The sequence below is a fragment of the Erpetoichthys calabaricus genome, chromosome 16 (genome assembly GCF_900747795.2).
Source record: "Erpetoichthys calabaricus chromosome 16, fErpCal1.3, whole genome shotgun sequence".
Taxonomy (NCBI): domain Eukaryota; kingdom Metazoa; phylum Chordata; class Cladistia; order Polypteriformes; family Polypteridae; genus Erpetoichthys; species Erpetoichthys calabaricus.
Genome location: NC_041409.2, coordinates 95,759,033 through 95,774,060, shown reverse-complemented (window position 1 = coordinate 95,774,060; position 15,028 = coordinate 95,759,033). Strand labels below are relative to the sequence as shown.

General features: G+C 37.5%; 1 protein-coding gene across 1 annotated transcript in view; it reads left to right on the top strand.

The window, feature by feature from the left end:
* LOC114642591 (Fc receptor-like protein 5) overlaps positions 1-15,028 on the top strand; it is a 183,924-nt gene that overhangs the window by 121,968 nt on the left and 46,928 nt on the right. The window contains exon 7 of the mRNA XM_051919755.1: positions 1,337-1,448. Within this exon, the coding sequence (XP_051775715.1) occupies positions 1,337-1,448 (112 nt within the window). The remainder of the gene's footprint in view (positions 1-1,336; positions 1,449-15,028) is intronic.

Here is a 15,028-nt window from a genome sequence, read left to right as displayed (position 1 = left end):
CCTGAGTAGTGAATTAGCCCTGATGGCGCTGAGAGGCTAAAGCTCACCATAACATTAAAACTGGACTAAGAAAATTCAGGGAATTGGTGAATGGAGGAAACAGAGCCTCTGTGTGTGTGTGTGTGTGTGTGTGTGTGTGTGTGTGCGTGGCTGTGTTGGTATGTGTGTGTGTGCGTGTGTATGAATGTTTGCCCTTGTGATGCACTGGTGTCTTGTACGGGGGTCCATCCTGCCTCGTGAGTGACGTTGCTGTAATGAGGTCCGTACACCTAATTGAGTGGAATAAAACAACTGGAAAAAAAAATGAGAGAATGTTGACTGCACATTTAATTAAGAAAATTGAAAAATGAAAAGAAAATGCAAAAACATACATACAATCAGAAATGATAAAAACTGCTAATGTAGAAAGTGATAAAATGTGGATTGCGCTACAATGGAAATATGAATTGTAAATTAATCAATCTGTGTATTCTTTAGAATATCTGGCTTGTTTTTATTTTTAACCTTTTCTTGAATTTAGTCACTTTTTAAATTCCTATTTTTTATCACTCTAACTCTGATTCTCTCAACATAACATCTCACAAGTGGAGCTCATTTAATGGGTCAGTGGTGACATGTGAGGTAGAGAGGAACACGTCATCTTCAGACATTACTAATGTGAGGTTTTCAGCGTTAAAGAAAAATGTTTTCAGCACATTAGCAAAGAAAGTGAGAGGGCACACATTTCATTCTTTCATTCATTTCTTCTTCTCCAGCCCAGAACTTCAGGGAGTGAACATTAATATTGGGGGGCAGGACAGAAATCAGCCCTGGAGGGGACGCCAGCCCACCATAACAATGCAGATTGATGTGATACCCTGAAGGAAATCCACACAAACACATAATGGACACGTAAATTCAGAACAGAAGACATGACAGTTAAGAGCTGAACAAGGAGCCAAGTGACGGAAGGCGTGTTTTTTGATCTGTACAAATGAATGCAGTTTACATTCTTAATTTTATAAAATAAAATCAAATGCATGCTTTTTTAAATGTTACTTGATAAGCACTCTGATGTGCCAAGCATAGAATACCAAAAGAATGTGATTAAAATCAGCAAATCCACTAAGTTTTTGTTATAAATTGTACTTTCTTCTTATCAAACATGTTTTGTTTTTTTTACTTTAAATCGTTTTACTTGGAGCAGTGAAGCTCAGACACGTACAGAAGGTGATTTTGTTATGTCAAACATCAACATTAAAGATGATTTTTAATTTATTTTTTAATTGTGTAATTTTCATGATTATTTTAGTTACTTATCCTGTTTATTGTTTTTCTCCTCTCTTAATCTCCACAGAGCTGTTCACCAAGCCCACCCTGACAGTCCACCCCAGTACCACATTGTGGCAAGGGGACAATGTGACCCTGAGGTGTCAGTCTGAGAGTCGATTGCAGGGGACACAACTGAGGTACAAATTCTACAGAGACGAGGAGTCTGTGAATCAAGCAGCTTCAGAGTCGGAGTTCACAATTCCATCAGCTCTACCAGAGACGTCCGGCAGTTACTGGTGTGAGGTGGAGGCAGAAGGGAAGAAGACTGAGAAGAAAACAAGTGAGCGAGTGCAGGTGACAGTGAGAGGTGAGTGCAGGCGTCTCCTCCACTATCCAAGTCTCTGTCTCTGTCTTTCTCACTGTTTGTCCTGACTTCTACCATTTCATGTTCTTTTTTAATGACATTAACATAAGAAAAAGAATAAACTGTTCAGAATATTCTGTAATGCTACATGGTGGGCTCCAGACATGTGATGTGACCTTCACCTAACTCAGGGGTATCAACCTCAGATCTTGGAGAGCTGTAATGGCTGCAGGTTTTCATGTCAGCCATTTTCTCCATTGCTATCCAGTTACTGCTGCTAGACTGTGTTGTCTTGGTTTTAACTGACTTGCATTTTAATTAATTTATCTCAGGAGTTCTGCAACTTCTTAATGTGAGGACCCAATAAAGGAAATCAGTACCCTACTGGGACCCAAGAAGAGGATTATTATCATAATAACAGTTGAGCCTTAAATAGACAAATAACAGTGGTGTGTCAAGTGTGTTTATTATATAAATGTTATTAAAAGGAAAAAGTGCAAAGAAATGTAGTGTTAATAAAACAAACATTATTAATCAAAACAGGGAAAAGATTCCTGAGGGTCATCACTACCAGTGTCAATATTTGGTGTAAGAGTTGAGTGAATTCAATTTTTATGGTGCGGTACAAATATATGAGGATTTATAAAAGAATTGTTTGAATGACTATGTAACTTACTTGATTCATGGCACTGCATAATGAACAAAGTAGTCAAAAAACAATTCATTGATGCAGTTGATTTACTTTGCCTTCAATAACATTATTTCGAAATAAATATCTCTTTCAAAACGAGTTAAAAAAGTAGACCAATTATTCCTAAAAATGCCCACAATATTTGTATTTCATATTGTGACAGGATAAATCTTAATGAATACCTTGTTGAACTGCTTAATATTAATACTACTGACTGACATCCTGCTGAATGTCTACAGGTTGTCTCAGCCTTTGGATATTTCCTGCAACTCTTAAAGTTCTCAATGGTCCAAGAAACATGTTCTTCAGCAAGAGACTGAAACTTATCAAACCACTTATAAGCAGTGTGACGAGAAGGAATTCTATATCATTGAAACGTTAAATTTCATATAAAATGTGCTTTGCAGCTCCTCTAGAGATTTAGATTTAACGGACTCTAACAGGGCACATGCGATGAAGCACTCACAAGTTGTTCATGGCCACTGACACTGCTTTTAGTACACCACATATATGTACACCCCTATTCACTCACCCTTCATAACATCCAAGAAATTGTGCTACACCCATCGATTTTGTTTCAGCTTTTCAAACTAACATCACTAACAATGTCTGCAACACATAGTTTAAGAAACACTGGTCCACAAAGACACAATGCAGCTCCTTCTGGCCTTCTCTATACTTTTATATCAACACCCTCAGAACAAACTTCGCATCTGTGGTGCTCTTTCTTGGCATGAAACCATACTGCTGCTCACTAATCATCACCTCACTTCTTAACCGAGCTTCCACTACTCTTTCCTATTACTTCATGCTGTGGCTCATTCATTTTATTGTTCTGAAGATACTACAGCTCTGCACATATCTCCTATTCTTAAAGTCAGTACCGGTACACTTCTTATCCACTCCTCAGTCATCTTCTCACTTTTCAAGATTCCATTAAACAAAACAAAACTCCAGTGCCATCTCTCCTAAACACCTCAATGCTTCCACAGGTATGTCATTTGGACCAGCGGCCTTTCCATTCTTCATTGTCTTCATTTATGTCCTTACTTCTTCATTGCTAATCCATTGCACTTCCTTATTCACTATCACCACATCATCTGACCATCTCTCTCTCTCATTCTCATCATTCATCAGCCTCTCAAAGTACTCTTACCATCTGCTCAACACACTCTCCTAACTTGTGAGTACGTTTCTGTCTTTATCTCTTATCACCCTAGCCTGCTGAACATCTTTCCCAGTTTGGTCCCTCTCTGTAGCCAATCAGAAGAGGTCCTTTTCCCCCTCCTTAGTAGTGTCCAACGTCTGATGAAACTCATCATATGCCTTTCCATTAGCCTTCGCCACCTCTCTCTTCACCTTACACCTTAACTCCTTGTCCTCCTATCTACTTTCTACATCTCTCTGACTATCCCACTTCTTCACCTACCTCCTCCTCTGTATATTCTCCTGCACTTCCCTATTCCACCATTAGGTTTTCTTTTCCTCCTTCCTCTGTCCAAATGTCATGCCCAGCACCCTTCTTGCCGTCCCCCTTAATACTTCTGCTGTAGTTTCCCAACTGTCTGGTAGCTCTTCACTGCCACCCAGTGCCTGTCTTATCTCCTCCCTAATCTCAACCTTACAGTCTTTCTTTTTCAATCCCACCATTTGATCCATGGCTCTAACCTTACTCTCCTCTTCTTCTTGATCTCCAAAGTCATCCAACAGACCACCATCGTATGCTGCCTAACTATACTTTCCCTTGCCACCGCTTTGAAGTCTTCAATCTCCTTCAGATTGACCCTTCTGCATAGGATATAATCTACCTGTGTGCATCTACCTGTGTCCATCTTTCATCAATCTTGTACGTCACCCTATGTTCCTCCCTCTTTTTAAAATACAGAATTTACCACAGCCATGTCCATCCCTTTCACAAAATCTACTATCATCTGACCTTCTTCGTTCTTCTCCTTGACATCATACCTACACATTACCACCACATCCCCTCTGTTCTCTTCACCAACATGTTCATTGAAATCTGCTTCAATCACCACTCTGTGTCCCTTGGGTATAATGTCCATCACTTCTTCCAGCTCACTCCAGAAATCTTCATTCTCATGCATCGCACACCCAACTTGCAGTGCAAATGCACTAACAACATTCATCATCACACCTTCAATTCTGGCTTCATAATTTCAATATGCAAATCAATATAAATATCATCTTCTGTTTAGTGTTTGGTAAAAGACAATGACAAAAGCACATGAACAAAAGAAGAAATTCAGCAAATGCATAGTGGAGGGAAGGAAAAACGTACTATTCTTTGTCTTAAGCAGTGATATAAGCAACAGAAGCATGGTTGAGACACTGGGAAGGTTAAGATCAGAATCTCGGACAGTCCACAAAATAAAAAAGAAGTAATCAGATATCACAGTCGATACGAAAATGCGAGTTGCAGCCTGCTGTCTGCTTATTATGTTTCAGACAATATTACAAAAGCTGCTTGCAAAGCAGCAGGTAGAGCACAATTCCTCAAAGTCTACCTTTGTAAAGCCGGCGTCAGTTCAGCAAACTTTAACTCCAAAATTGTAATCGAAATCAATTTAGAAGCCAGTCATCATAATCCATAAATACGCGCCCTCTTCTAACTCTTCCATTTGCGATGTCTTCTAGCAATGGTGAAACTGCCATGGTAGCTGGAATAGTTTGGCCATTCCGTGCACCATTATATTGTGACACAATAATTACAATCAAGTGAATTAAATTTGTAAACGATATGCAATTAATTTCTGTGTATTTCATAAAAAAGAAAAGCAGACCACAGAAACACTAGCACTAATTTGACGCTGGGTGCCGCCACTTTGCTAAACCGAGCAGAAACGTGCGTACACAAGGTGGAAGGCTGCCTTGAATTGTGTGTGGCTTTACGCCAAGTTTATTTTTTTTTAATTCTCAAAATGAGCATGAAAACGGGCATATGCAACATTTTTGTACATACGCACCATTTATACATGAGACCCCTGGTGCCTTTCCAAACAAGACATTAGGTCTGACGTTCCAGCACCTTATTCAAAAATGTAATGTTGGAAATGTGTCTATAATTAGAGGATTCATCTTGATCAAGTCCTTACAATCCCAGATACAAGAGACATTTTAGCAATGTCTACTACACGAGTAAATAGAACAGGCCTACGAATCTTGACTAAGGCAGCAGGCGTGGGGTCCAGTAAGAAGATGAAGGGTTTTTTTCAACAGGCTCACTGACAAAAAAAGAGTCGACCAGAACAAGTGCACTGATATTGTGGTCAGGACTGCTCTCAGCTCCAAATCTTACAGATGATGAAGGTTTAGTTATGGTGATGGATGGTCCAAGATCTTGATGGATGGATTGACTTTCTAAAGAAAATATTTGTTATTTTTTGACAAATAACAGATGAAGAAGATATTGATGGAATATTTTCATGGTTGCAAGAGTTTCTGACTGGTGGAAAATAAAACACGTGGATTCCCTCACTATTATTAATAATGTTAGAGAAATAGCCTTGGAAATGTCTTTCCTCTATGAATCCAGGATTTCTTTATAAATGTCTGCATGTACAGAAAGAGCTGTCAGTCTTTTTATAGAGACATTCTGATTGACTGCCATGCGCTTTCATGGCGTGTAGTTCAGGGATGAACCAGGGTGACGAGTGTGTAAAGGAAACAATGTGATTTTAACAGAGCGACCTTCTCAACTTCTCTCTGTTTGCAGGTCGTATCTTACTTAGCATAACCCTTGTCATTTACTAAGGCCGAATTTATATGAGGGCACAACTTACAGGTGGGCCAAGTCCTCAGAGGTTTATGGATCACAGAAGAAAAATCTGACACAGTATAAAAAATTTCAGCCAGTCATTAAAATGAAGAGATACACTCAAATTATTTTTAAACCTAATTCTTAAATCAGACCAAGTATCTGATTATTGACTATTACATATCTCAGCACTGTAAATGTTCATTTTAAAGACTGCTGGTTATTGTTACTGTACATTTATCTGCATGCCACATGTATTTTCAAATTTAATGTATTTAATTTGAAAATACAAGACATCAAGAGGTGAAATGAGAGTTGTAAATGGAATACCTTTTTAAAGCATTGGATATTTAAAAGCTGAGCTAAATAAATCAATGCAGACTATCATTGTAAAATTCTTATTTTAAAAAACATGCACACCATGTCTGGAAGATTTGCTTCTTCTCTTGGTGACTTTGTGACTTTTCTCTCTTTTTCTGTCTCTCCAGAGTCTTTTCCATTGATGTTTTCATTCATTCTCAGAGCCGGTCTGTTTCTTTTGATGCTTCTGCCGGTACTTGTCGTATATCAGATGACTGAAGGTGAGTGGACAGCACATACCCTCACACCCCACTGGGGGGCGCTGTTTGTTTAGTAGTGTCCCCCCGTTCTCACTGAAGCAGCACTGGACTTGAGTGCTGAAGAGACTGAAACACTGGAGCTCAGGGTCTCAATGAAAAATATTTTGTGGGGTGAAATTCAAGGGGGTCTGGAAAGTGAAAGGGTCTTTTAGTCAGCAGCATGCACAAGAGGCCCTTGCAAAAAAAGGTAAAGAACAGATAATTAAAGGAGATACCAAAGAAGAAGTTGACAGTAACTGCTTGTGAAGCGTCCCACTGTGCATTTCTGTAAGTTCAGCTTCAATGTGTTCTTCAGCAGTAATTACACACTTACTGTTAGTACCGCTGTGTCCATTTGGTTGCTCCTTTGCAAGTTGGTTTAAGTTTTCTTGGATGTCAAAGAACATCTGAAAATTCACTGGGTTTTGAATATTTGTTTTTTATCTTTTTAAACTGCAGGTTTTCCATGCTTTAACTGTAAGAAGGCCAGGTGAGTCTTCCAAGATAAACGTATATCAATTTGAATAATCAAAGTACCGTAGATACTCGCGTATAAGTCGAAAAATTTATGCCTTAAAATTCTTTCAAAAACACAGAGTCGACTTATCCACGGGGCTACACTAATTTCATTAAATAATTGTTTAAACTGTGAAATACCGTACTTGAATTTGAGCATTAGCTTTTGCAGGTTTTGGACAACAAACATACCATTAGCTGCCAGTAGATGGCGGTAACCGGCAACATACACTCAACATTCATTTGGCGCAACGTTTTGCAGCTCTTTATTAAATTTGCATTGAATTGTTTCTGGAAGAAGCTTGAAGACCCCACATGCTCTGCATTATTAGCCTACGTATATTTAATTGCAGTTTATTAGTAAAATATATCAATATATTAAGTTAAACTTCTTACCGGTACAATCATGAATTCTGAAAAGAAGACAAGAGCATCGTATACCGCATCGTTCAAACTGAAAGTTATTCAGCGTGTTGAAGAAACCAATAATTGTGTGACTGGCAGAGAGTTTTGCGTTAGCGAAAAACTTGTAAGAGATTGGATAAAAAATAAGTCTTCTCTACAAGCAATGCCAAAGTCTAAGAAAGCATTGAGTTTTGGACTTTCACCTTTCAGTGGACTGGAAAAGGATTTGAATGACTGGGTAGTGGAATGCAAGCAAAATGGATACATTGTGACTCGTTCGAGGATTCAGTTACAGGCACTTCAATTGGCAAAAGAAGGAAAGTATTTAACGATCGATGGTAAGCCTTTGTTGAAATTTCAAGCATCGGCTGGCTGGTGTACGTGGTTTATGAACAGATATGGGCTGTGCCTTCTTCAGCGAACAAAAATTGCGCAGAAGCTGCCGAAAGATCTAGAAGAAAAGGTCAGTTCCTTTCATAAATTTATTATCAAGCAAAGACAAAGGCATGACTTTGATCTCAGTAACATTGGTAACATGGATGAAATGCCAATGACATTTGATATGCTGGGGAATCGAACTGTAGCAGGTATTGGTGAGAAGACCGTACTTATTAAGTCAACGGGCCATGAAAAAACCCATTTCACCGTTGTCCTCTCTTGCTTGGCAGATGGTACAAAGCTACGCCCAACGATAATATTCAAGAGGAAGTCGTTCCCAAAGAACATAAAATTTCCTGCAGGCATTACTGTTCCTGTACACCCCAAAGGCTGGATGGATGAGGCTGGAACGAAATTGTGGCTTCAAGATGTGTGGGCTAGGCGATCAGGAGCAGGGCAAAGTAAACGCCCGTCACTTTTGGTGTGGGACATGTTCCGCGCTCATACATCAGAGGATATGAAAGATGAAGCCAGGAAAATGGCTACTACGTTAGCTGTTATTCCCGGCGGATTGACATCGATGCTCCAGCCATTAGATGTTTGTTTGAACAAGCCATTCAAGGACAGAGTACGCAGCATGTGGCAGCAGTGGATGTGTTCTGGAGAAGTAAAATTAACAAACGGAGGGAATTTGAAGAAACCAGACATTGATTTGGTAGCTAAATGGGTAAAGGAAGCTTGGGACTCAATTCCACCAGAAATGATCAAAAAATTGTTCTTGAAATACGGCATCAGTAATGCTATGGATGGATCAGAAGATTATGCCATCTATGAAGACAAAGAATCAGCAGCAGATGATACAACAGATGGCGACAGCGAAGAGGACGATGTTTATGCCGACGACGTCACAGAAGAAGACTTTCACGTTTTATTCGGACATTCTGATGACGATGAATCAGACTTTGAAGGATTTGAAGAAGACACTTAGGGCCACTTTATTATATGTGAGGGACTTGAATACGAATTTATTTGAAATATTCTAACTCTAAGTAAATAAATAAAAATGTTTTTGGAGTTTTAATTTTGGCTTTCTAAAATTCTTCAAAGATTAAAATGTTGAAAGTCTGGGCCCAGGTACATTGGGTATAATTATGAAATTCAAAGAATTTGATAGGCTGTCAAGTTTTACCCTCGACTTATACGCGGGTCATAACAAATTTCATAATTTTCGGCTTAAACAATACACTCAACTTATCTGCGAGGTCGACTAATATAGGCGAGTATCTACGGTAATCTTATTTGGCTATGAATGTTTTGTTTCCTTTATAGTGATAATCGACCAGTTTTACAAATGTGAACACAATTGTAGTGAACATGTAAGTCTGGGTTGGAAAATAAAATTAGAAAGTTTAAGAACTCATCCAATCCCCTTCCAACTATTTTGCCTATTTAGGAAATGATAGGCACGAGATGGAAACCAAACCTGGATAGGACGCCAGGGCACCACGCAACAGGGTCCTGCACAAACATACACATTCACACTCCCATGTGTACAATATAAATTTGCCAATTAACGTAACACACACAATTTTGGAATGTGGTAGAAAAACTGGAGTATCGCAAAGTAAACCAACAAGACAGTAAGATAGATAGATAGATAGATAGATAGATAGATAGATAGATAGATAGATAGATAGATAGATAGATAGATAGATAGATAGATAGATAGATAGATAGATAGATAGATACTTTATTAATCCCAATGGGAAATTCACATTCTTCAGCAGCAGCATACTGATACAATAAATAATATTAAATTAAAGAATGATAATAATGCAAGTGAAAAACAGACAATAACTATGTATAATGTTAAATGTTAACGTTTACCCCCCCGGGTGGAATTAAAGAGTCGCATAGTTTGGGGGAGGAACGATCTCCTCAATCTGTCAGTGGAGCAGAACAGTGACAGCAGTCTGTCGCTGAAGCTGCTCTTCTGTCTGGAGATGATACTATTTAGTGGATGCAGTGGGTTCTCCATAATTGATAGGAGCCTGCTGAGTGCCCTTCGCTCTGCCACAGATGTTAAACTGTCCAGCTCCATGCCAACAATAGAGCCTGCCTTCTCACCAGTTTGTCCAGGCGTAAAGGACTCTGCAGACTGCTGAGGCTCAAGGGTTGGGATTTAAACCCAGGATTCCGGACCTGTGAGGCAGCAGCGCTAATCTCGGCACTACAGTATACATTTCTCAAAGAGTTTTTTTTTTGGATTTTATTGATTTTATTAAAATCAAATGACATTCCATACAAATAAGTCAAGTTTTACAAAACTTGGTTTGAAACAAATCAACCCCAACCCATGAGAAAGAGCTGGGCCAACAGAGTAAAACATTAATAGTAGGAAAAAGACTGTAAGTAAATAAATAAAAAATAAATAGCGGAAGAGAATCCACTTCCTCAATTTAAATGCTTATTCTAAAATGTTATTGATTAAATTCTGCCAGGTTTTAAAAAAGTTTTGTACAGATCCTTTAAGTGAGAATTGGATTTTTCCAATTTTAGATAATATATAACACTAGCAAAATACCCGCGCTTCGCAGCGGAGAAGTAGTGTGTTCAAGTGGTTATGTAAACATATATACTTATATACATATCTACATATACACATATCAACATATATACATATATATATATATATATACATATAGACATCCACATATATATATATACATATATCAACATATATATACACATACATATACACACATACATACATACACACATATATATATATATAAATATATATATATATATACACATACAGACACATATATATATATACATACTAGCAAAATACCCGCGTTTCGCAGCGGAGAAGTAGTGTGTTAAAGAGGTAATGAAAAAAAAAAAGGAAACATTTTAAAAATAACGTAACATGATTGTCAATGTAATTGTGTTGTCATTGTTATGAGTGTTGCTGTCTTTTATATTTATAATATACACACACACACACATAAACATATATATACATATACATATATATATATACATATCTACATATACACATATCTACATATACATACGTATATACACATATACACATCCACATAAACATATATATACATATACAAATTTACATATCGACATATATATATATATAGACATACATATATACATACATACATTTACATATATATATATATATATATATATATATATATATATATATATATATATATATATATATATACACATACATATCTACATATATATATATATATATATATATATATATATATATATATATACTGTATATATACATATCTACTTATTGGCTCCTGTATTTAGGATATAGCAGGTTGGATAATGGACGGATGGACATTTGTATGCATAGCCCCATTTGCCCGTTTTTGTTTTTTTTCTTTCTTCAGTAATATTTCAGCAAACCCGGAGCTTGTCAGTTCAAATCGTGGTACTGACACCACTGTGTGACCCTGAGGAAGTCACTTCACCTGCCTGTGCTGCAAAAAACAAAAGTAATGTAACAAATTGTACCTCAGATGTTGTAAGTTGGTGGAATAAAGGCATAAGTAAAATAGATAAATATGTATTATACACATAGGAACTGTTCATTTATTTTCAGTTAAGTCATCTGCAGCAAACTTTTATAAATGAGGGTTTCTGATTTTTAGATAGTGCAAACTGTTTCTTCTTCATTGACGTTTTCTCTTGGAGAGCTTTTTTCATTTCATTGAAAATGAAAGCAGCAGCTGCCAAAATATGTAGCTTTCTTATTAATTTTTCAACATTGTGTAAAATAAATGTATAAAGTAACATAAAAGGTTTAAATACTGGTTATCTTTTACACTAAAATATTACTAAAGAGATACAAAAAAAGTAAAATGGATATGTTCTTTTTCTTTAAGGAGATTAAATATTACTGAAGAAAGAAAAAAAAAAATTAAACAGCCAAATGGGGCTATGCATACGAACTTAAAAGGTTTAAATAAAACAGAAATATATATTTTATTTTTACTTGCTTAACTTGTGGAGGGTGTATCCTGTAGCAAAGCCCTAACTTTTTTTCGTGAAAGCCCGTTTCAGTAAATAAGTGTTAAAAACAGGTGTAAAGATATTGACAATAAGCTACGCAAACCCAGGAAGACATGGAATCGTTTAAATCAAGTATCATTACATCTTCCTTTCTTAAAGAGAAGTAAGGCAGTACTTATAAGCTTACATATTTATATATAGACATACATATATATATATATATATATATATATATATATATATATATATATATATATATATATATGTATATCCGAAGCCGTGCAAGCACACTCTTGAGAATGCAACGTATAGTTGTACAGAAGAAAAGCAATCTTGCCTCAAATGAATGGCAACCTTTTGTAGGTCTATGAAGTTAATTTAAACTTTAGGTTTACACGGTGCTTTCTTTCCGAAGTACCTGCACTCATGAATATGTCTGTATGTGTCAGTCGGTCAAATCCACGTGCTTCGCACCGGCGAAGTACCGCTTTTAAATTTTTATTAAGAAGAAAATAAAACGTTTTTAAATTGAGGGAAAGTATACTAATAACAGTTTGTTAAGGATCAGTTTTTTTGTGAAGCTGCCTTTACTCGAGTGATCACTTTGACCTGACTTGGTGGCCAAGTATAAGCGTTACCTGGTAGCTAACCACCCATACAATCAGATTGTGAATCAGACTACGAATGCCGTGAATGTAATTACACACTCACTGCACTTGCTTTCGGTAATCGAACCTCGGACATCAGCGCTAGAGGGGCTTAGCAGCGGTGAAGTATTGCTTTTAAATTTTAATTAAGAACAAAAGAAAACCTCAGAGGTTCGATTCCCGAAAGGGAGTGAAGTGAGTGTCCGGTTACCTAGCAGGTAACACTTATGGTTGGACAGCAAGTGACGTAACATCAGCCACGGTGCCTTCAGTTGTGAGAAGCAGATCATAGAATGATTGAAAATAGTTTTGCATTTACCTTTTTAGTAAAAAGCGAGCTTTTAAGCCTGAGAAATCACCCCGTAAATGCAAACGTTTAATTGCACATGTGTTAATATGTATGGTTACACAATATTAACAGACAGTGAAGAACGTGATTTACCTTTGTTCCCGCGTTTGATAAAAGGCGAGCTTTTAAGCCTGAGAAATCACCCCGTAAATGCACACGTTTAATTGCACATGTTAATATGTATGCTTACACAGTATTAAAAGACACTCAAAAATTAACGTCATTTACCATCAGCCACGGTGCCTTCAGTTGTGAGAAGCAGATCATAGAATGATTGAAAATAGTTTTGCATTTACCTTTTTAGTAAAAGGCGAGCTTTTAAACCTGAGAAATCACCCCGTAAATGCACACGTTTAATTGCACATGTGTTAATATGTATGCTTACACAGTATTAAAAGACAGTCAAAAATTAACGTCATTTACCTTCGTTCCCGCGTTTGACTCGTGCTGTAAATCTCTTCCTTGTTTTTAGTTCACGTGATTACGTAGGAGGCGTGATGACGCGATATGTGACTCCGCCTCCTCCATTACAGTATATGGACAAAAAATATGTTCCAGTTATGACCATTACGCGTAGAATTTCGAAATGAAACCTGCCTAACTTTTGTAAGTAAGCTGTAAGGAATGAGCCTGCCAAATTTCAGCCTTCCACCTACACGGGAAGTTCGAGAATTAGTGATGAGTGAGTCAGTCAGTCAGTCAATCAGTCAGTCAGTGAGTCAGTGAGGGCTTTGCCTTTTATTAATATGTATAGATTTAAACTTACGTTTTACACCGTGCTTTGTTTCCCTTATGAACATGCTTGTATGCTTCACTCGCTGGCTTCTTATTGTTTCGCTCCCTTCTCAATTGTTTAATGAATTTTTTGTTCTTCGCTGTTTGCGGCTCTTCCTTCATTTCTCCCTACTGCGTTCTTTTATCTCGCGAATATGTTATTGCAGTCCGCAACGGGAGCGTTTCAATAAACTTAATTTAAACTTACGTTTTACACCGTGCTTTGTTTCCCTTATGAAGATGCTTGTATGCTTCACTCGCTCCCTTCTCAATTGTTTAATTAATTTTTTGTTCTTCGCTGTTTGCGGCTCTTCCTTCATTTCTCCCTACTGAGTTCACAGTCTTTTCACGTGATTACGTGGGAGGCGTGATGATGTGACACTCAACTCCGCCTCCCACGGCCATCAAGCTGCCGTCCATTACAGTATATTGTCAAAAATGAGGTTCCAGTTATGACCATTACGCATTGAATTTCGAAATGAAACCTGCCTAACTTTTGTAAGTAAGCTGTAAGGAATGAGCCTGCCAAATTTTAGCCTTCCACCTACACGGGAAGATGTACAATTAGTGATGAGTGAGTCAGTCAGTCAGTCAGTCAGTCAGTGAGTCAGTGAGGGCTTTGCCTTTTATTAATTAATATAGATCAGTTACTCAAATGACTGAAAAGAGGAGAGTTAGGATTCTTCCAGCTGAACAAAATGAGTCTACGTGCCAATAGTGTAGTAAAGACAATCAGAGTTTGGTTGTCCATCTCCACTACAAGCCCCTCTGTGAGCCCACCAAACAAAACTGTTAATGTATTAGGAGGGATTGAGACACCAAGGTTGTCTGAAAGACATTTCAAGATTTTTGTCCAAAATTATGTTAATTTGTTGCAGGCCCAAAAAATGTGGTCCAGTGAGGCTGGAACTTGATTGCAATGTTCACAGGTTGGATCCTGCCCTGGAAACATTCTGGACAATTTTAAATGAGACAGATGTGCTCGACAGATGATTTTAAGTTGAATAATTGTATGCTTTGTGCATATGGAGCGCGAGTGAATTCTGTGCATTGCTGGCCTTCAACTGCTTTTCTGAGATGTTGATTGAGAGATCCTTTTACTCTGGGATCTTTGAAAGAGAGGAACTTTAAAATATTTTTATATATTACAGAAATGCTGTCTGAGTCCTCAAGATGGATCAATATTTAGAATAGAGGAATAGAGGTAGGTGGGAGAAGAGGAAAATTGG